This window comes from Oncorhynchus nerka, linkage group LG3, assembly GCF_034236695.1.
Source record: "Oncorhynchus nerka isolate Pitt River linkage group LG3, Oner_Uvic_2.0, whole genome shotgun sequence".
NCBI lineage: Eukaryota > Metazoa > Chordata > Actinopteri > Salmoniformes > Salmonidae > Oncorhynchus > Oncorhynchus nerka.
In genome coordinates, this window is record NC_088398.1 from 40,401,050 (window position 1) to 40,423,825 (window position 22,776).

Here is a 22,776-nt window from a genome sequence, read left to right on the forward strand (position 1 = left end):
ATCCGTTGTGTAGATGCTCATGGTATATTGTGCAGGGCGAATCCCCTCCTCTTACACCTCGGCTGTCTATTATTACAGGGCAAGGCCTGGTCTAAGGATTGTGTTCCTCTACAGGACCATTATCAACCTTATTATCTACATGATTGCCTTTTGTGTAGACCAAAGCAGGGACACTCAGTACATCTCCAAAGAGATTGTTCTGTTTACCTAAACGACAGCCTTTTAAAAATTTGTTTTGGTTCTATTCTTTTTGTTTTTTTCTTGTTCCGATTTGGAACTTGTGGAACTTGCTCAAATCTACCTCTAAGCTGTTGGCCCAGCTGTTCGCCACCTCTCTGCCAATAATGAACACGCATTCACACATGCACGCACGCACACACACACACCATTTTCCATGACATCACCCCTCCTTGTTTACTCCCTCCCAAGGTTTACTGATCCATCACCTAAGATTTCCTCTCGGGTTGGGAGAGTGAGAGAGACAGACTTTTTGGCTCAAACATCTCACTATGACCACTCTGGCTTTCATAGCTGAGTTAGCCTCTTAGCCAGCAGTGTCTGTGGAGTAAGGTAGTCATTCGATTTTTGGTACTTTTTTGGACCAGAGGCTCTCAACCTTTTTTGCTTACTGTACCACAGTACATTTTGCTCTGCTCGGAGTACCCCTGAAGGACAACCTCATGTGCATTTTACCAGTAAGACTCATGAAAACAGCACCCCCCTGTGGATAGGTCAAGTACCCCCAGGGGAACCACTGTTTTGACTGTGTTCAACTGTGTGTGATTATGTTGTATTGCATCAATGTGTGTGTGTGTGTTGTGTGTGTGTGTTCGTGTGTGTGTCCGTGTGTCTGTGTGTGTGGGGGTTCGTGGTGGGGTGGGTGTGTGTGCATGTATGTGTTCGTGGGTTCGTGTGTGTGTCCGTGTGCGCGCGTGTGTGTGTGATGAGTCAATCCAGGAGCGTCTGCTATATGAATTCATATTAATGCAGTGTTACGATCAACTCAGGGCCCACTAAGAAGAGTGAACGTTAACCTAGACACATTTTAAATGTTCAGGCCAAAAGGTGAAATGTTGCTAGCGTATATTCTCAAATCATGCAGGGTGTTGTATTAAGGGTTTGGGGGTTTCCACTTGACGATGTTTTGCTAGAATTTGTACCGGTCAAGATAGATTTGTATCTCAAGGGGGGATATAATGTGTAACCTAGTCATCTTGCAGGCACTTTGTCTGGAAGGACATGAATACTTTCTACTATGCATACTGCATGACAAGGTGGTTGGACAACTCTTAGGTTATGTTACATACCGTAACATACCGTTACTTCATATTCACAACTATGGTATACAGTACTGTCACAGGAACAATGGATAAGTGGGATGAAGGGGTGAGCGAGGGAGGGATGGAAAAAAGGGTTACTGAATGAAGAAGAAAGTGAAAGTGTGTTACTAATTTGTTGTCACAACAAGAGGGGAGAGGAGGGAAGAAAGGTTTGACAAAATCAAGTTGTTTACACTAAGAGAGAGAGAGGTTCGTCATTTTTTTTCCACCACATTTAAAATGGCATCTGTGTATTCTCTCCTCTGTGGAAGTTCATGTGGTCAGAGTCTGGAGTTCATAGGTCAAGGCACCTGCTGAAAGTCCTGGGTGTCCATGAGTATTCTGGCAGTCCCCTCTAACCTCTTTTCTCTCTCTCTCTCTCTCTCTCTCTCTCTCTCTCTCTCTCGCTCTCTCTCTCGCTCTCTCTCTCTCTCCCTCTTTTTCTCTCTCTTTCTCAGGTTCAGTTACTCCCATGTTTGTGAGGCTGCCTTGTGGAGGGGTGGGGGTAAGTCACTCTCTTCTACTTCTTCTCTTCTACTCCCCTGTAGAAATAATGTTGCTGTTTGTTCTCCCACCACACACACACACACGCACACACACCACCCTGGAGCACCAGAGGCAACCAAAACTGTTGCTCTGCTTTCTGTCGAGTGGGTAATTGTGACCAGATGTTTTCTATGAACATGATGCTGTGTGCTGTAGAGCGTGTGTGGGTGGGGAGTGCACTGCCTGTGTATTGTGTGTTCAGAGGGACACTTAGGAGAGGGGGGGGGTGACAATGGTGTCTGTGTGTGTGTGTGTGTTTGGATGCGCGTGCATATCCATGTGTGCTTCCACTTCAGTGTGCTTGTGAAAGTAAAGGTATTATATGTGTTTCAGAGTGTGTGTGTGTGTGTGTGCGCGTTTTGGAGTGAGTGGGTGAACTCAGGTTATGTGTGTTTGTCGATCCCTAGGTCAGTATGTTGGTCTGATTTTCCGTCTCCCTCTCTCTCCCTTGCTCTTTACCCCATCCCCCTCACACCCACACCCTCACTTCTTCTCCACAGTTCTCTTCTCCCCACCCTGTCTCTCCCCCACCGCTCTCTCCCTGTCTCTCCCCCCACCTCTCTCTCCCTGTCTCTCCCTTCCCCTGTCCACCCCCCTCTCTCGGGGGTAGCTAGCTGAGTCTGTTACGGTGCCTGCTGCCGTTGGTAGGAAACAGAAGGGACTCTGCTCTGTTTTATGGAAATGGGACTAAATTGTTGTCTTCCTGTCGTCCCAGCACAGCGCCTCCGCTCATCAAATTACCCTGTCAGCCTGAGCAGAACGAACCCCTCTTTCATTCCAACACGCTCCCCCCTCTCTCCCCACTCTCTTTGGTCTCTGGTCCCTCACTTTTCCCTCTCTTTTATCCCCCTATTGCTCTTGGTGTTACTGGCAGGCGTCTTTCACTCCTTCTTACTCGGTCTTACTCTCAAAAGTCGCTTTTGTCAGGACTACTCTACTTTTCCAACGTTACGCTTTCTTCTCTGTTAGTGACTGGAACTGCAGTGTCCCTCCCTCGCTCAATATTCTCTTTTAATTTCTTACACACTCCTCAGTTTGTCCCTCTGCACGTCGTCTCATTTCGTCTTCTTTGTTGTTGTTTTTTAGCTTGCTCACTTTATTACGCAATAACTTGATCACTCATTTCCTTGATCACTTTCTCACTTGCTCGCTCCCTCCCTCCCTCCCTCCCTCCCTCCCTCCCTCCCTCACTCACTCACTCACTCACTCACTCACTCACTCACTCACTCACTCACTCACTCACTCACTCACTCACTCACTCACTCACTCACTCACTCACTTCTCTGGTGCAGCCATCACTCTTCAGTCAACTCACCCTCCCTCTCCCTCTCCCCCAACCCATCTTCCCTCTCTTCCCCTCACCCCTCCATTCCCCGCAGTTTTCTTTTTATCATAAATGCACCACAGACCCGTAATTCATGACAAAGTCCTTCTTGGCGTGACTTGAAAAGGCCCACGTTTTCCTTTTTTTCCCTCTAGCCTCGAGCGTTCATGCAACTGAAGGCCAAATGCAGCAGGCAGGGATCGCCACAGTTAATGTGTGCTGAGTCTGTCGGAGACCCCAAGGTTCACAGACAACCCTGCAGGTCCCCACACACTCCCTCTTTCTCTCTCCTCCTCTCTCTTTCCCTCTGCCAGGTGTTTCCTTCTCTTAAGATTATTCCGTCTCGGAATTCAGTTGGTCATCCCAGGTGTCTGTGTATGCGTCTGTGTGTGTGTGTGTGTGTGTGTGTGTGTGTGTGTGTGTGTGTGTGTGTGTGTGTATGTGTGTGACTTCAAGTTGGTTGCAAGGTCAACGAGGAGTTAAGAGTATCTCTGCTAAGTGTGTTCCAGCAGTGTGTAGATTTTAGAGCTGTGTGTAGAGTTTGTGCAACAGTGTGTGGAGCATGGACTAGTGGTGTGTAGAGTGCGTGGAGGTGTAGAGATGTATGTAGTTGTGCGTGTGTGCATGTTTTACTATACTTGTGGGTACCAGAAGTCCTCACAAGAATTGTAAACCAACTAAAATTCGGACATGTTGCCTGTCCTCACTTATAAAAAGTATATTTCAGGGGTTAGGTTTAGGGTTAGAGATTAAGAGTATGGTTAGGTTTAGGGATAGGAGTTAAGGTTAGGGGTTAGGTTTAGGGATAGGAGTTAAGGTTAGGGGTTAGGGAAAATAGTATTTGTGTGTGTGAGAGAGATTGGGGCCACTGGGCAGGCGTGTGTCAGCATAATCAGCCCTGATTGATGAATGCCTGGCCTCTCTCTTTGACCACATAGGGAGACACACACACACACACATATCCACAACACCAAGACTAGCCAGCTCCCCCCAACCCATCCCCCATCTCTCTCCAATATTCCTCTCCATCTATACCCGCCATCTCTTCCAAACTTACTCGCTTGGCTCAATATTGACACTCCATGTCTGTGAATATACAGTAAGCCATCTCCGCTCTCTCCTCCACTTTAAAATCACACCTCTACTAGCATCCCCAGTGGGACCCCAGTAGAAGCACGTTCAAAGACTCTCTTGGCGGACAGACGTGTGAAGAGCAAAGTATTTTCCCCTGCCCTTTGGATTGTACTGTGTGTGTGTCTCGAACGGGAGTCATTCACGTCAGTTGGATAGACCCCGTAAACTCACTCTGAGGGTCTCTTTACTACGGCCTCTTTTTGCTCAGCAATCAAGTCCCTTTTTTCCCTTCTCTCTGTGCAAGCTGTGATACAATAGATTTGTAACACTGTGTGCGAGTGTGGTTAGGGGCTTTGTACTGTGGCTTGTGTACTCATACCTACTGTCACTCGCTCTACCTCTGGAAGGGCTGCGAGGACATATAGCACCACAACAATCCCGGTCCACCATTGCCCCATTGTATTATTTAACCTGTTTATATTGTACATTATACATGTACAATTTATATACAATTTATACTGTTTATATTGTCCCATTGTACTATACATTTAGGCTATACACAAACATTAAGAACACCTTCCTAATGTTGAGTTGCACCCCCGTTTGCCCTCAGAACAGCATCAATTCGTTAGTGCATATTTAAGTAATAATGCACGAGGAGGTTTGTTGTATGGCCAATATACCACGGCTACGGGGTGTTCTTACGCACGACGCAACGCGGAGTGCCTGAATACAGCCCTTAGCCGTGGTATATTGGTCATATACCACAAACTCCTGAGGTGCCTTGTTACCATCGTAATTAGAGCAGTAAAAATAAATGTTTTGTTATACCCGTGGTATACGGTCTGATATACCATGGCTGTCAGCCAATCAGCGTTCATGGCTCGAACCACCCAGTTGATAATGTGCATTATATAAATGTGCATTTGTGCTTGTGCTCACAGGTGGACAGCGACACCATTTGGAACGAGGTCCACTCTTCCAGCGCTGCTCGTCTAGCTGTGGGCTCCGTCGTGGAGCTTTGCTTCAAAGTGGCGGCTGCAGAGCTCAAGGTTAGCCTCATGTCCCTTGTCACCATGTGTTTGTCTATGTGTCTATGTGTCTATGTGTCTGTCTGTCTGTCTGTCTGTCTGTCTGTCTGTCTGTCTGTCTGTCTGTCTGTCTGTCTGTCTGTCTGTCTGTCTGTCTGTCTGTCTGTCTGTCTGTATGCCTATTACCAAAGATAATGCCATCTCGCAACTGATGCTAAATGCTAATGCTAGCAACATCTCAGGTGAACAGGTGGCAGAGTGGAGCATTGATAATTAGACCTCATTAGCAGTGCTAGCGCTAGCCCCACTCAAGTGAATGAAAGGGCTTGTGTATCTTCGTTAATATAGCCTCGTTAGCCGTACTCACTCTTAACACCTACAGACTCGGTAGGAATGCCCCCTTCCCCACCGCAAAGCTTTCAGACAGACACCCCCGCTTTCCCCTCCTGCCTTCCTGTGTCTGTGACCGTGCTGGATTATCACTTGAACCCCACTGGCGACCTAGCGCATGGGGACCAGTAAGTTGCTAACGCTAACAGTTCTCTGCTAACACACAAATTTAACTAGGCAAGTCAGTTAAGAACAAATTCTTATTTGCTATGACGGCCTACACCGGCCAAACCTGGACGACGCTGGGACTCCCAATCACAGCCGGTTGTGATACAGCCTGGATTCAAACCAGTGTAGTGACGCCTCTAGCATTGAGATGCAGTGCCTTAGACTGCTGCGCCATTCGGTAGCCTGCACACCGCATCAGAGCAGAGCTGGCTAATGGAGACTAATGATGATTCCTCTCAGAGCCGTTAGTATAGCATTCTAAATTACTAACACTCACATGGAGTTTCTGCTGGGACTAGTGACTTCAACAAGCACTCTCATTGTTATAGTAGAGTTGAAAGCATGATATATTGTTATTTGAAGGTTGTTGTTAGGAGTGTATCAGTTGAAATGAGTATGTATGCCACCTAGTGAACAACACTTGTTATTGTTACTGAGATGAGGGTTTGATTCATTTACTTGTTTGATTCATTCACCGACTTGTTTGTTCATCCATTCATCTATTTTTCAATCATCCCAATGGATTTATCGAGGACATGGTCTCTCTCTCTAGGAATAAGGACCTGAAATAGTCATGAAAATTCCTGCACTCTACATAGGGGTTAGAGGTCACAGGAAGTTATCTCCTTGCCGCTTAACACCATCTTAGCATACACACACACACGCAACCCCGAGAGGGGGGGCAGACTCTAACATCACCTGCATCCCCCCTGGCCTGTCCGAGTCAGCATTCCATCAGCATCTTCAACGTTTTTAAATCACACACTCTCGCTCTCACACATACAGCTCTTTGAAAGTGGCCCCTATCGTCAGACAGGATCTGAGTCCCTCCTCTCCCTCTGCTAGAATAATATCCTCTGTGGACAGGCGAGGTGGAGTGCAGTAATCTACAGCAGCTGCCTCAACATCATTAGACTGGACTACAGGGACACAGGTCCCCTCACCATGTCCCTGCATACCACAGTCAGTCATGGCCCCCAAACACTGGGCGTCCCCATGTTACACAAGGACCCTAAACAGTCGGTGCGGGAGTGGCGGGAGTCCCCTAGGTCCCCACATTAACACAGCATCCACGTCTCGCACTGCTACACCCAGCCGACAGCCACGTGTGTGTGTGTGTTTGTGTGTGTGTGTGTGTGTGTGTGGTGGCAGGGGTTGTGTCTGTGTCATAAGCAGTGTCTGGCCCTCCGCCCTGTCAATGGCAAAACAATTAACTGTGAGCCATAGCGGGATTTAAGGTCAGAGAGGAAGAGAACGAAATATTGCATGGAGAAACTGGAATGCGTGCATGCGTGTGTGTGTGCACGAGTTGGTGTTCATATACTGTATATATGTGTAAGTGTGTGTTTTCGTGTGTGCGTTTTTGGGGCTAAGCGTTAATCTGAGTATGAGTGTATTTCAGTCTGTGACTGCTCAAGGCCTTATTGAGCTCCCAAGTGGTGCAGCGGTCTAAGGCACTGCAGCTTAATGCTAGAGGTGCCACTACAGACACCCTGGTTCAAATCCAGGCTGTATCACAACCAGTAATGATTGGGAGTCCCATAGAGCAGCGCACAATTGGCCCAGCATTGTCTGGGTTTGGCTGGTGTAGGCTGTCATTGTAAATAAGAATTTGTTCTTAACTGACTTGCCTAGTTAAATAAAGGTTCAATAAAAAATGATGGGTAACGTGGTTCTGTCTACTCTGATTGGCAGAATGGATTTGCTGTAGTCCGGCCCCCTGGACACCATGCAGAGGAGAGTACACCTATGTAAGTCCCACCCCTTTTATGCTTCTTCCGTCTCATTCGAACAGATCTTGTTGACGTCATTACGGAACAGCAGAGAGATTTCGAGGCAAAATCAAATGTTCAGAACCTGTCAGACTCACAAAATGTATATCATTTTTTTATTTCCCCCCCCCCCTCCTCTCTTAACATTACATCACATAGGGGATTCTGTTACTTCAACTCAGTGGCCATCGCTGCTAAACTCTTGCAGCAGAGGCTCAGTGTCAGTAAGATCCTGATTGTGGATTGGGTAAGTTTTACCTTGGACTTCCTGTGCTTCCACACAGAATAAGGCAACAAATGATGTGACTTATCTTTCAAAAAAAAAATGGTTCATGTTCTGTGAGTGTAATATAATGACAATACATCAGGGTTCTGTATCTATGAAGCACATAACATCAGTCGTTAGAATCTGTCATATTGAAAATAGTCCACATGCCCAGGAAGAGACGGCTGCTCGATGTTGGCAGGATCATTGCTGGGTTCATTATTCGGCTTCCCAAAGCCTTTGAACCACTTTTCATTTCCTCCAAGTTTTTCACTGAGAGAGATTTCTACAACTAGCCCTGTCATCCAGGCAGCAAGCACAGTTTTCTTTTTGCTCCTTTTTTTGTATTAGAAAATGTCTCGATGTTGAGGCGTATAAAGCAGGGGGAAAAAAAAAAGGACACCCGTTAAAATAAATAACCTTCTTTAATAAAACGTGTCAATTGTATGAGATAATGCCTCAATATAGAAGCTTAGGTCACTTTTTTTAATATGTTTGACTATGTGGGAAGGTCTGTTAAAATGAAATGGATATCGTAGCTCAAAGTAAAAGATATTCTCACCCAGCGATGGGGTTTTTAGGATTGACTTTACCCAATTGTATGCCTAAAACATATTCAACCCTCTGAACCGGTCCCAAAGACTCTGTCGGGTTATGGTATGTTAGATAGTGGCTAAGCATGGCAATTGATAAGAGTTTGTTTCAGGGTGTCCACTTTTCTACTTTGGTGTAACTCTTCTATGTCCATCTGACGACTGACTCAAGTTCGATTTTGTTGTTTTAGCACACAACACTCATGAATAGGTTTTTCACGTGAAGACCTGATCCAAAATCAGTTGTTAGAGTCAGGAAGTAAACTTACACCTGCCTACCCCGCCCCTCTCATATCTGTCAGGATGTTCACCATGGCAACGGCACGCAACAAGCGTTCTACAGCGATCCCAACGTTCTCTACCTGTCACTCCATCGCTACGACGATGGCAACTTCTTTCCTGGCAGTGGAGCGCCTGATGAGGTGAGTTGGCAGAGTTGGGGACACGCTCGCGTGTGCGTGTGTGTCTGCGTGCATGTTTGTCTATGCTCACTTTGACAAGCGCTTACTGTTCTTCACATCCCTGGCACACATGTCGACAGACACTGGTAGCTCAACTGCCTGCACAGTGTGCAAGATCTCAACACCAGTAGTTTCCTCTTGCTAAGGAAAAATAATTTACTGAAGTATTGTTGCAGAATTCTGGTCACTTTTCCAAGATTTGCTGCTTATTCCCTCCTGATTCCGAGGAAACATTCAATCGGGATTTCTGGCAAAAATGGGAATTTTGCAACCCTATTGAATGAATCACTCTGTTGAACACTAACCATAAAATGAAATGGTGCCATGTTGCAACAGGCGAACACTTGGTAGTAAACTTTCCACCCATCACTGGCTCAGTAACCAACAATGACCATAGAATTGACCCTTCGCTTTAGCCCTGCCCGTCTTAGTTACTGTTGCAACATTTTCCAGGGAAGCCACTGGTGAAATTCCCTCACAAATGATCTCAAACTGTTTGTTTTTTAATACGCAATGAAATTAAACACAGACCACCCCTTGCTGATCAGGAAACTCTTGGGTACGTTGAGGTGGACTGTCATTACAGTTACTTCACGGGAATTTGTTCAGATGAAGGTTTGCAGTGTGGCTTGCCAGTGAATTCACGGTCATCGTGCAGTCAAAGTTACTAACCACTTTTGGAGCCAACTAGTGCTTTCAAATCGTTTCCTAAAGTCAACAGCAGATTAGAGTTATTCAGCAGAGGTGGGACCAAGTCATTGTTTTTACAAGTCACAAGTAAGTCTCAAGTCTTAGCACTCAAGTCCCAAGTCAAGACAGGCAAGTCCGAGTCAAGTCTCAAGTCAAGACTGACAAGTATCAAGTCAAGTCTCAAGTCCTAAACGTTGAGTTTCGAGTCCTAAACAAGTCATAATGTGCTCTTCACCAAATGTAATACCATTTCATATTTTTAACAAGAGTAATAGTTAGTATATTACATTTATGCAAATCATGAATACTTAAAAAAATAATATATATATTTATTACTTTCCAAATAAACGTAATATTTCCATGGAAATACATGTGTAGCCATGAGAAAGACCCCCAATAGTGATCGACTATTGAGGATCACTATGGGGCGCAATCAGGTGATGTACACAATCGCTCAACCTTAACGCACGCACACACACTGTGAAAAACTGAGGGATACGCCAAACACTTCATCAACAGGCTCTGCATTTAAGGATCACAGTGACGAGTACTCCTGGTTCAATGTTCAATTATTTAGCCATTTAAACAATTACTTTTCAAAAGAAAATCGTATTTCCCACTGTCCTCACTGGCTTTCATGCATTTCAAACGTGAGCTTGTTTGAGCAGTGTTGCCAACAATCTTTCAGTGAGAGGTCGCTAATGGCTTCTTAATTTGTCGCTAAAGTTGCTAGATGATGTCATCACAGCACCAATTTGCAGTACTGCTGCAGTCCCCGTCATAGCGTTTTCATCCCCCCCCTCTCCCACCATACCCCCCTTACCCTGGTGCTTCTCTGCCTGGGCGTGCGCCGTTGCTGTGACTTATGTTGCACAGACAGCCTCTCCCACTCTTGTTTGTGGCAGAATTGAGTGGCAAACTACACTTAATGCTATCGAAACCATAGAAATGCTCGCATCTCCCCAAAGGCAGCCTGAAAAGTAACTGCATTTGTCGCTTGCCTCTTTTACCAATAACAGTCGCTAAATTGGCAACACGCTGTCCGAGGTGTCGCACTCGACGACAGTTGCTATCCATTGGGAGTGCTGTGATTGGTTTGCGACAAAGTTCTGGGGGCGATGCTTAGAGAAGGGTCAATCGATTTTTGGAAATGTTCCTGTTAATCACATTCAAATTGGCAACTTGAAGAAAACTCAATTGTTGTTAGTTATTCCTTGGTAATTGCTACAATATTGGCAGCCATCGAACATCTCCTGATACAGGAGGTCATACGACGGGGTCATTAGCAAGGCTCAGGTCAGATTGTTGTTGTTGTTTGTAAAATGCCCAGGCTTAATGTAAACGTGTATTAGTGTGTGTGTGTATGTGTATGTGCATGCGTGCGTGCGTATATTAGAGCGTGTGCTCTCGCCTGGCAGGTGCAGTCTGAGCTTTGACAGGTAAACGGCAGCAATCCCAGCAGTCTTTTCCTAGATGGACGCTGTTCTACAGAAGAATTGTCTAGAGTGTGTAATAGTACAGTATATGCATGTCATTTTGCGTGAGTGTGTGCGTGTGCGCGTGTGTGTGTGTGTGTGACTAACCTATGTTGTGTGTGTTGTAGGTGGGCACTGGGGCAGGTACGGGCTTCAATGTGAACATGGCTTTCACCGGGGGACTGGAACCACCCATGGGAGACGCAGAGTACCTGGCTGCCTTCAGGTAACACACATGTCACACACAGACTAGCTACCACAGAGTATGATGAGGATTTCTTATGCTAGGTCAGAAATCATGAGGGAGAGAAAGAGAGAGGGGCCAGTTTAGTGTTGAATTTACAGCGGTGGGGGATGGCTGTTGGTGTGTGAAGTGCTCAGGGAGCACTTGGCTGAGGAGAGGGGTGTATATCAACAAACTGAAGGTCCCAGTGCTCAGTCTGTCCTGACAGTTCCCAGCTCTGGAACCATGTACACACTACTGTCATGCCGCAAGTCTACAGACGCACATTAAAGGGATGATTCACTCCAATATCCCTCAATGCTTTCTTGACGTTAATGTAGATGATACCGGATGTTGCCGTCATCCAAAGCTTTCAACTTAAGCCGAAGTGACTGATAGAGTAAGCTATTGTTAGCCGTTAGCATTAGAATATAATACATATAAACAGTTGATTGCAGATTCAGGACAACTGTAGATTTTTTTAGAGGGGGTACAAATGTAGATGAACTAAGAAAACGGATTGGGTGATTTATGTCAAATATCCCTGCCAAATCGGAGGCACAAGTACAACCATGTGAACATCACTTGGGGTCAGACCTGGGTCTGGGTCGGCAGGGTAGCCTAGTGGTTAGAGCGTTGGACTAGTAACCGGAAGGTTGCAAGTTCAAACCCCTGAGCTGACAAGGTACAAATCTGTCGTTCTGCCCCTGAACAGGCAGTTAACCCACTGTTCCTAGGCTGTCATTGAAAATAAGAATTTGTTCTTAACTGACTAGTAAAATAAAGGTTAAATAAAAAAATACGTCAAGTCATTTGAATATGCTTCAGGTGCACTTGATTTAGTTTGCCCTGTGCAATGCAACCAAATGGATAGTCCCAAAAGTGTGCATATTGTCTATTTTTACAGTGATAGCTATTATCAGGATACAGTAGGTCAATGTTACATCCAAGGCAGAAATAAGTGTAACTGTAACAAAAGGTCATGTTATACCATGACTGTATGAAATGTCTCTCGTCCAAAAAGAACTGAACTCATGATACTGTAATGCCTCCTTTTCACAGTTTATGAGTGGCCTCTATATGGCTGAGAGGCAGGGAGGCTTGAAGTAGGATGTGTTGTAATACATGGTCCAGTCAGGGCTTTGTGGCAGCCTCTTTTGTCTGCCAAGCAGGCTGATGCCAGGGCTGAACTCCATTAGGTCCGCTGTCTGGGGCTATTTATAACCCACCTACACACTCACACTTTAAACACACACATAACATGAGCATGTTCATATAAAAATCCAGTAAACACACATACACACACACACAAACACACACACACACACACACACACACAGAAAAACACAAACATCACGCAAAACTCATGCACCTATGCTCAACACCAATTCCCGCAAACACACAACACTAACACACACACTCACACTTGCAGGCATACACACCTACCCGTACACACACAAGCATACATGGCTTTGCATGCAAGTATAAACTTACGTACAGTACATCCACACATACACACACACTCACACACACACAGACATGTGGTTGGGGCGCAGGGCAGAGGGTGATTCACTTTGAAGATGAGCCTGTCTGACCAATTGGTCTGAGTTGCTGGTGCAGGTAGACATAGACACACATCAAACCACTCTGTCTCACTCTACTGACTGGCTGGCTGCACACTATACTATACTAACCAGGACAATGTGCCCTGCTAATGTACCCCAGACCTCCACATAACCCTGCTCCTCACGTAACCCCACACTGACCCTCTCACATCCAGACAGATGGATCACATGCTGTACAAGCCGCAGTATCGTATGTGTCACATGGATTTGTACAAGAGGTGGGACATGAAACATATTAAGGCGCATATGTACCTATATACTGTATATACATATCTATGTCGACAAACACTCAAGCATTGTGCCCCCACCAATGTGTAGCACGTCTTCAGGTATTGTCTCTTGTGTTATAAAGAAACATTTTATGCGTTTATGCTCAAATCTATCCTTTGTTTTTAAACCACCCCGCCACGTTATGTTGGCGCTGCGCTTGATTGAAGGGAAATTGTTTGGAAAGGGTAAGAAATCTTGTTTGTTGATACTCTGTGATTTCAGACTGTGGGAAACATTGGAGTCAACATGTGCCAGCTTCCCTGTCGAATGCTTTCGACACCTTGTACAGTCCATGCCCCAACGAATTGAGGCTGTTCTGAGGGCAAGAGGGGGACCTATGGCCAATAATCTGAAAGGCTGACACAGAGCAAAGTCCATGACCTTTATGAGATAAAGGATTGATGTACCCAATCTTAAATGATACTGTAGCCCCTACCTGTTTTTATGTAGACCTGAATGAGATGCAGTAAGTACGAGCAATATAGTATTATAGCCCCACCTCGACCTCCCGGCCCGGCTCCACGAGGGGGCCTCTTTCCTGTACGAGGATGGTGCGCGAGTTGGGAGCTACCTCAAAACTACCAAGGAACTACCAAGAAACCAGGTAAGGATGGCAGTAGAACAAGGCGAAATACAGCAGGATATATTGTGGAGTGGGCTGAGGATGCCACAGAGATTGGCGCACAGACCACCACATATCGGCAATCCTGCGTTTTCTGTGCCCGAGAAGCAACGCGATCCACAGCCGTGCGCAATGCTTGGAGCTCACGGACTTGCTGAGATGGAGCATTAAAAAGAGCAAGCAACGGGGAGCAGAGACAGGAGGCTCGGCTCTTAGGTGCTAGAGATGTCACTTATTGATCTACAAGAAAACAACGCTGGCATCGGGGCACAAGACCATCTGGGCGATGGGTTCACATATGTCAGAGTCAAGGCCCGCGGGCCACATCCGGCCCGCAAGAAGGTTTTTTACGGCCCCTGGGATGATCTTGATTTATTATTAGAACCGGCCCGCAGCAAGCCGGCAGCCCGCAGATCTTTTACACGCACCAATACTACATTTCCCACAATGCAAAGGTGACGCACCGAGCAGTAGGCTGCTTCATTTCAATATTTATTGGCACAGCAGTCGTCAGCATCACAGTAAAATTAACTTTCAGATACCCATCAAAAATGGCAAAACGGAAGGTGGATACTGAGAACCGGGGGTTTCAAACAAGGTGGGAGTCGGAGTATATGTTCACGAAGGTAGCTGGAAAACCTGTGTGTCTTCTGTGTGGAGAAAGTGTGGCGGTACTGAAAGAGTATAATCTGAGACGACATTATGAAACGAAACACGCGGACAAAAACAAGAATATGGACATGGAACAAAGGCTACAAAAGGCAGAGGAATTAAAACGAGGCCTCAAATCTCGACAGGCTCTGTTCAAAAAAGCCAAATCACAAGGCCAGGCTGCTGTCAAGGCCAGTTTTATTTTGGCAGAAGAGATCGCTAAATTGCCATTTACGGAGGGGGATTTCATCAAAAACTGCATGATTAAAGTTTGTGAGAAGTTTGCCCAGAAAAAGGCAACTCTTTTTAAATGTGAGTCTGAGCAGAAACACCATTGCCGAGAGAGTAGACCAGTTGTCCATCAATCTAAAAGAGCAGCTTGTGAAAAAGGGAAAAGATTTTATTGCATATTCCTTGGCTGTGGATGAGAGCACCGACATTTCTGACATTGCCCAGTTGTCAATTTTCATCCGCGGAGTGGACTCCAACCTAAGCGTGACAGAGGAGTTTTTGGCTTTACGTCCTATGCATGGCACAACTACGGGCATGATTTGTATGAAGAGGTGTCAAGATGTGTAAATGAGATGGAGCTGCCTTGGGAAAAACTCGTGGGTTTGACAACCGACGGAGCACCTGCGATGTGTGGACACAGGAGCGGACTGGTGGCGAAGATACGGGAAAAGATGCAAGAGGAAAACGCGACAGGTGAGCTGACAGCTTATCATTGTATCATACACCTGCGGTAAAGCCTTGAAAATGGAGCATGTAATGAGCATCATCACGCGCACAGTTAACTTTATCAGAGCCAAAGGTTTGAATCACCGCCAGTTCAAGGCATTTCTGACGGAGTTAGAAACGGAGCATGGTGATTTGCCTTATCACACAGAGGTGCGATGGCTAAGCCAGGGAAAGGTGCTTCAAAGATGTTTCGAGCTTCGTGAGGAGATTTGTCTGTTCTTGGACAGCAAAGGGAAAGACACAACACAACTCCGAGACGAAATGTTTCTGTGTGAAATGGCTTTTCTGTGTGACATTACGAGTCATCTGAATGCAATAAACTTGCAGCTGCAGGGTCGGGATCGTGTCATCTCTGATATGTACAGTACAGTGAAGGCATTTAAAACCAAACTGACTCTGTGGGAGACGCAGATGCGGAAAGAAAATTTGAGCCACTTTCCCAGCTGCCAGACCATGAAAGAGAAGCTCTCTACCAGTGCGTTCCCGAGCACACAGTTGGCTGATAAAATAGGTATGCTTGCCGCTGACTTTCGACGCCGATTTGCTGACTTTGAAGCACAAAAAGCAGGTTGGAACTGTGTAACCCATTTGCTGTTGACATGGAAAGCTCACCACCAAACCTCCAAATGGAGTTGATTGACCTCCAATGCAATGATGCACTGAGGGCAAAATATGCGGCAGTGGGTGCTGCGGAGTTCGCCCGTTTCCTCCCGGCACAATGCCCCAGCTGCGCATCCAGGCTGCTCAAACGTTGTCTATGTTTGGCAGCACATACCTGTGTGAACAACTGTTTTCTTTGATGAACCTGAACAAAACATCACACAGAAGTCGACTTACTGCTGAACACCTCCACTCAATTCTGAGGATTTCTTCAGCTCAGAGCCTTACCCCGAACATTGATGAACTTGTGGAAAAGATGGGACACCACCAAGTATCACCCTCAACCTCAAACAAGTGAACATTACTGTGCAATCACATATTTAGAGTTTTTACTCAGTTCAAGTTTAAAAGTTAAAATTTAATATTTGTTTTCACTGCATGTTACTTCTCCTTAAACAAAGTGTTGTTTTTGATTAATAGATTTTTGCACTTTATTTTTTTTGTATTTCAATCCAATTATATTTTAAAAATATTTCAGTTGAGTGGATGATAGAAAATTGCTATTATTGTTTTTTTCTTTGAAGTAAATTTAGCCCACTTTTGCTAAAATAGAAAATATAGTCTACTGATGGTGCCTTGAATACCGGTTTCTTTCATTTAATGTTCATGTTATGGGGATATTTATATAAAGGAAATTTGTCTTTTGTGTCTGTTGAAAATTAAAGATTACTGACAGAGCCATAAGAAAATATTGCTTTATTTATCTGATCATATTGTAATATATTTGTTAGGTTTTCAGTAGGTTCAATTAGGTTCACTAGACTATATGCGTCATTTAAAAATTTTTCAATGAACATTCGAACAGTCCGGCCCTCGTCTTGTAGCTGATTTTTTTATTTGGCCCTCCGTCCATTTGACTTTGACACCCCTGGGTTAGAGCAAGCAGATGCTCGCCTGATTGCGCCAGTCGGCACCCAGATCCAAGGGGCCCGGTGCCAGTGACGTTGCAGGTCGGACCTGTCACTCCCCAAGGTCACTGACAATGATGAAGTCGATGTGTGCCTCGCAACATTTGAACGGATGCCGGCTACGTGTGGCTGGTCGAGAGAAGAGTGGGTGATTCCCGGCTAGTCTACTAACAGGAAAGGCAGGAAAAGCCTATGTGACTATGGACATTAACTTCGTTCATGATTATGACGGTGTTAAAGGAAGCAATACAAAACTAAATATAATATCAGCAAAGACAATTATAGAATGCGCTTTCGGGAAGAAAAGACAGAGGCGGGGGAATCCCCTCAGGAATTGTTTGTGCGTCTCCGGGGGGCTGGATACCACCAACGGAGCACCCAGTTGAAACTGTCCCGGATGTTGTCGTGCTTGAACAATTTCTTCTGATGATTCCATCTGAAATCAGAGTTTGGGTTTGGGGAAAGGGATCCGAAGTCTGCTGCAGAGGCGGCGCGTCTCGCGGATGTCTACATGTCTGCACGTCAAGACCAACGGGCCTTTTCCAATGCAAACACAGTGGCAGCTGCTAGACGCAGTCGGTTTGTGGGATAATCCGGGACACATGGTAAAGACACAACACAAAGTCTTCTTTTAATTAGTAAAGTTACCGTCGGGGGTTTTTCTTGTGGCCTAGTAGGACATAAGGCGGACAGCGTAATGTATGGCACGCAGAGATAGTGTGCGTTTGTGCTACTTGCCTACGTCTAGTTTACTCCCTAGTGAGTTGCAGGTTAATGAGCAGCTATGTGAGGTGTTTCTAAATGGCAAGTTGTTGATGGCTTTGGTTGATTCTGCAGCACACAAACACTCGTTAGGGCCAGTCGAATTAAGTTAGTTGCAGATCATGGGCCTGTAAGTACAGCTGAAGTGTGTTCATGGGGATGTCAAACAGTATGCTACTGCTGAGGTTATGTTGACTGTGCATGACCTCAGGTTCATTCTGTGTGAAGAGATGGTTGCTGGCCATATGATGTTGTCCTAGGGACTGATATCCCCATATTGTCAGAGTTGCTGGAGCCAAAGCAGCGTCTACAGCACCTAGGGACGATATTGGGGGTAGATCCAGAAAGCGAGGCTCACTGTGAATGGAACCAAGTGTGCTATGGCCCAAGAAGAGGTCCTGTACTTGAGTTTCCGCATTGGCCCAGAGGGCATGTGCCCTCAAGTGGACAAAGTAGCAGCCATCCAAAACAGTTCTTTGAAGTCCTTGGTGAAGTCCTTGGTGAAGTCCTTTTTGTTCATCAGCTGAAAACGGAAATCACATGAGTACAGGTATTCAGTGGTTGAGAGAGAACACATCGCACTGAAGTGGAGCATCGAGAGCTTGAAGTATTACCTTCTTGGTAGCTCTTTCCTTGTCCAACATAGTTGCAGACTATGTTGGACAAGGAAGCCCTCCTGTACTGCCCCATGTACCATGATTGGTTTGTTATTTTCAGCCTGAGGGCCATGTAAGAAGCTATATTAAATCTCCCTTTACTGTTTTAGGTCCCTTTATACAAATAGCAAAAAGGTTCAAATTATTGGGTGACAGGTTGGCGCAAAATCTGTATCTCCACGGCGCTTTACCAGCACCATGGACAGAGCATGCTGCAGAGTGTGTATGTGTTTGTATGTAGGGAGGCTATGGAAAGCCACTGGGCGGTTAGGTACGTCTCCATTGAGTTTCCATAGAAAGCAGGGAAAAACACTCCTCGTCTGTGCTAGGCTACGTCAGTAATGAGGTAGGTTACGTGAATACGAGATACGCCTCTGCCTGTAATATTTTGATTTTGATTTATAGGGATTATAGGGATTTATAGCCTATTTAGCTCTAACCAGCTAATCTACCACTGCCACGATGGGTATCAGAAATCAAACCACCAAGGCCCCCGCAAAGCCCAGCAGCGATGATGCGGCCGGGCTCCGGCTAGCTCTGTGTGAAGAGCCCACCCCCGTGTTTATAGTAGGCCGGCATTGCGTAATTTATTACGTGGGTGGATGGAATTTGATCCACAGAAGTGCCGTATCGCATCGGCTGTGTACAGCTGCATTCACATTGGCTGTTTGTAATAGGTGAATTACCCTATCTAGCTTGTACCAAAAATACATTTCTTTACTGTGTAAGGCACTGTCCATTTTGCTGATACAGTGCAGTGGAGATGGGCTACAGATGCCGTGCCAACCTGTCACTTCAAAAGCACTCAATGTTCTCGGACACTCGGCATTGGCACCTTATGTTTTTTTGTGGTATAGCGTAATATAAGCAGAGTTCAATATAATTCCAATGCAAGAACCCCCCCCCAAAAAAAGATTTCAACTGCCCCCTTAGTCAATTTATCCTGCCGCAGGGTCTGTCGACCTCTCATAGGCTAGGTGAAAATTCCACCACTTTGATTCACCTATCCAATCCTTTGAGATGTACACAAGTAGATGGAGAGAGAGGGAAATTGATTTGACATGTTTTCTTTGGCTATGTAATTTCTTACACTTTCCATGCCAATAAATCTTCTTGAATTGAACGGAGAGAAGGCGGGTCGGGGGGTTAGCTTGGGGGAGTAGGGGCTAGGGGTCAATTTAGGAGTGACAGGGATGTGGGTCTTCCCCTTATTTCACCCAGCTGGCCCCCGGCGCTCATCAATCCCACAATGCTGCAGTGAGTGTCTCCTCAGTCTCTCTGATTTACAGCACCCAGAGGAAAATGGCCAGCACAGCCCAACAGTCCATATATCTACTCTCCCGCCTCTCCATCTTTCCCTTTTTCACGTGTACATTTTAGTCATTTATCAGACGCTCTTATCCAGAGTGACTTAAAGTAGTGAGTGCATACATTTTTAAAAATTTCATTTCATACTGGTCCCCCGTGGGAATCAAACCCACAATCCTGGCGCTGCCCTTTACGTCCCTCTCTCTATCAAACACACAGACAAACCTCTCTCTCTCTCTCTCTCTCTCTCTCACACACACATATTGCATTTGCAGGGGATCAAGCCTGAGCCTCCAGAAAGGGAGGAAAAAAAGATAAGAAAATTAACCCTAATGAAAACCAGAAGTCCCGTCTCTCTCTCCTTCCCTCACGCTCCCTCTCTCATCATGAACTTGGGAACAGAGAGGAGAATTGAGCTTAATTCAAACCAGCTCTCCACAACGTGAGATGACAAGGCTTTGAAGTGTGTCGGAAAAGCCTTTGAGCCTGACATGTAGGCATGGCTAGCGTTAACCCTTTGTTGGTTAGTGGCTTAGGGCGGTATGGTTTTCAGTTTTTTTTTGTGTTCAGTCAAGCTATAGTATCTTCCTCCTCATTCACTGTCCTTGTTTAGGACTCCACTTGAAAACACACCACACACCCTGGTGGGGTGTTCTGCGGAGGATAGGTTAAAGCAAGGAATGGAAAGGAGGAGTGGAAGATGGAGAGAGTCCCTAGAGAGGGAGGTTTCCCCGGTTCTTGTCAACGCCACTGAGTGAACAGCTGCCTCCATTCTGAAAGCGTGTTCATTTGTGTGCGTGCGGCTGCATGTCTTAGCACTCAAAGCATTCAGGGAATGGTGGAAATGATGGGGACTTGGGTGAACTATGAGTGAACAAAGTCCCTTACCCCTACACAGACTTCTCAGGCCCCCAACGAGTTTGTTCTCTCCCAAAGTGAAACAACACAACCTCACTGGGGAAAAAGGTAAAGAAAACACTGCAGGTGAAAGAGAGAGAGACGTGGCTCATCGCATCTTCTCATATCTGTGAAAAATCCAATCGCTTCAGGAATGCCCCAGCAAAGATCAGAGGAGGAGGATAATTCATAATTAACATAGTGGACTCCAGAGCCACTTCTGTGGGAAGGTTGACGTATTGGGCGACCACCTGCGGAACTGATCTTCAGGGGGTTTCAGTGGTCTCGGTGAGCCTTATAGGTAGTGCGCATTGAGTAGTCACACGCGCGTCGTCTATCTCGTGCATGGGTACATGCGCATACTGTATATTTGTACGCATGTGCATGCATGTGTTCTTATGCATATGCGGGTGTACACACTGTGTGTGTGTCTGTGGGGGTTTCTCAAAAATGAATACTTCCGTGCTCCAAGCAGCCACATTGGAGCGCGGGAGGGTCGGAGTATGAATCCAAATCAACGGATGTGAAATGGAGCACGTCTCGGATGCGTACTCTGTTTGTACATGTTTCGAAGCATGCATCAATGCAAGCTTCAACGCAAGGTATGCACAGAAATACGACACAACCACGTAAAAAACAACATTTCTTTGAATTATTTGAGCTGAAGTGTGAGAAAATCAACTCCTACTTCAGAACAGAATGTTGCCCATTTTCATATGTTGCCTAATGACAATATTTTATCTTGATACGTTAATAAATACATACTGTGTTAATTTTGGCATGTTTATGTGCCTACAATGCCCACTGTAGTGTGCATAGATTGCAAGCCAATAGAAAGTCAATAGCTTGCTACTACTGTTCGCTAGCTAGATAGCCACAAAGAATTGGTAGCTAGCTACTTACGAAGAATTTACATCTACCTTACATTACATTATTTTTAGGTGATTTTTGCCTGTTTAACTAGCTGGCTAGCTAGATTATTACAATTCACATATTGATAGGTGATTATTATGAAGTAAAACATTTTGTTTTGTTTGGTTTCTATTGTTGCCATTGTCCTGGCAGGACGATGCTTATCAGATGTTATGTTTTATGCGTTCTCTACACTTTCGTCCTCACAAGAACGTATTCAAGAGAACATCCTCGGAGAATGCACTCGTAGCAGGACAGTGTGGAGCACAGTAGTATGCATATTGAGATACACCCTGTGTGTGTATGTGTGTGCGTGATGAGGATATTACAGTGGGTCAGGGGGATTTGGGTTAGGCCTGACTGTCTCAGGAGAAAGAGGTGTTCAACCCTGAGGCTTAGCAGGTCCTCCCAAAAACGCTCACACACACTGCCGGGATACACATACACACAGACACACATACCTACACAGTCCAACCAAGGTCCATGTATTGAAGAACAAACTGAATGTGCAACAAGTAATGCCTAAATATGTTGTAAGCACATTTTATTCAGCTTTATGTTTCCTTAAAGGTGCAATGTGTAGAAATCACTCCGTCATTCCAGGTGTCGGATCCTAATTTGATCACCCTGTTGCAGGAGAACTTTCCTGCAAAGCAGGACATTTTAAACGTGTAGTATATTGGAGGTTTAAAAAGGCTTCTGAAGTTTGTAATTTACATCCATTAATTATAATTCAAAGAACAAAAATAGGACAGCACTTAAATTGACATATTTTTATTGCTGTGTATGAGCCCTTCTTCAGCTTGCAATGGCAATCAATGTCACGACAATACCACACACAGGTGGGCATAATTGTACATTCTCAGTCAGCATTGGCCCAATCAAGGGATCCCAGGAGAGAATCTTTGGCATGTACACTACCGTTCAAAAGTTTGGGGTCACTTAGAAATGTCCTTGTTTTTGAAAGAAAAGCAAAGAATGTTGTCCATTAAACTAACATCAAATTGATCAGAAATACAGTGTAGACATTGCTAATGTTGTAAATGACTGTTGTAGCTGGAAACGGCAGATTTTTTATAGAATATCTACTTAAGAGGACAGAGGCCCATTATCAGCAACCATCACTCCTGTGTTCCAATGGCACGTTGTGTTAGCTAATCCAAGTTTATCATTTTAAAAGGCTAATTAATCATTAGAAAACCCTTTTGCAATTATGATATCACTGCTGAAAACTGTTGTTGGGTAGGCAAGTCAGTTTAACTAGGCAAGTCAGTTTAGAAAATAACTCTTATTTACCATGACAGCCTACACCAGCCAAACCCAGACAACTCTGGGCCGCCCTATGGGACTCCCAATCATGGCCGGTTGTGATACATCCTGGATTTGAACCAGGGTGTCTGTAGAGACACCTCAAGAACTGAGATGCAGTGCCTTAG

The 22,776-nt window shown here is 45.3% G+C and overlaps 1 protein-coding gene across 1 annotated transcript in view; it reads left to right on the forward strand.

Annotated features, from left to right (window-relative positions):
- Nucleotides 1-22,776, forward strand: part of LOC115107801 (histone deacetylase 4-like) — a 125,362-nt gene that overhangs the window by 88,123 nt on the left and 14,463 nt on the right. Inside the window, exons 15-20 of the mRNA XM_029631457.2 lie at nt 1,778-1,824; nt 5,208-5,315; nt 7,548-7,603; nt 7,784-7,871; nt 8,785-8,904; nt 11,237-11,334. Coding sequence (XP_029487317.1) covers nt 1,778-1,824; nt 5,208-5,315; nt 7,548-7,603; nt 7,784-7,871; nt 8,785-8,904; nt 11,237-11,334 — 517 coding nt within the window. The remainder of the gene's footprint in view (nt 1-1,777; nt 1,825-5,207; nt 5,316-7,547; nt 7,604-7,783; nt 7,872-8,784; nt 8,905-11,236; nt 11,335-22,776) is intronic.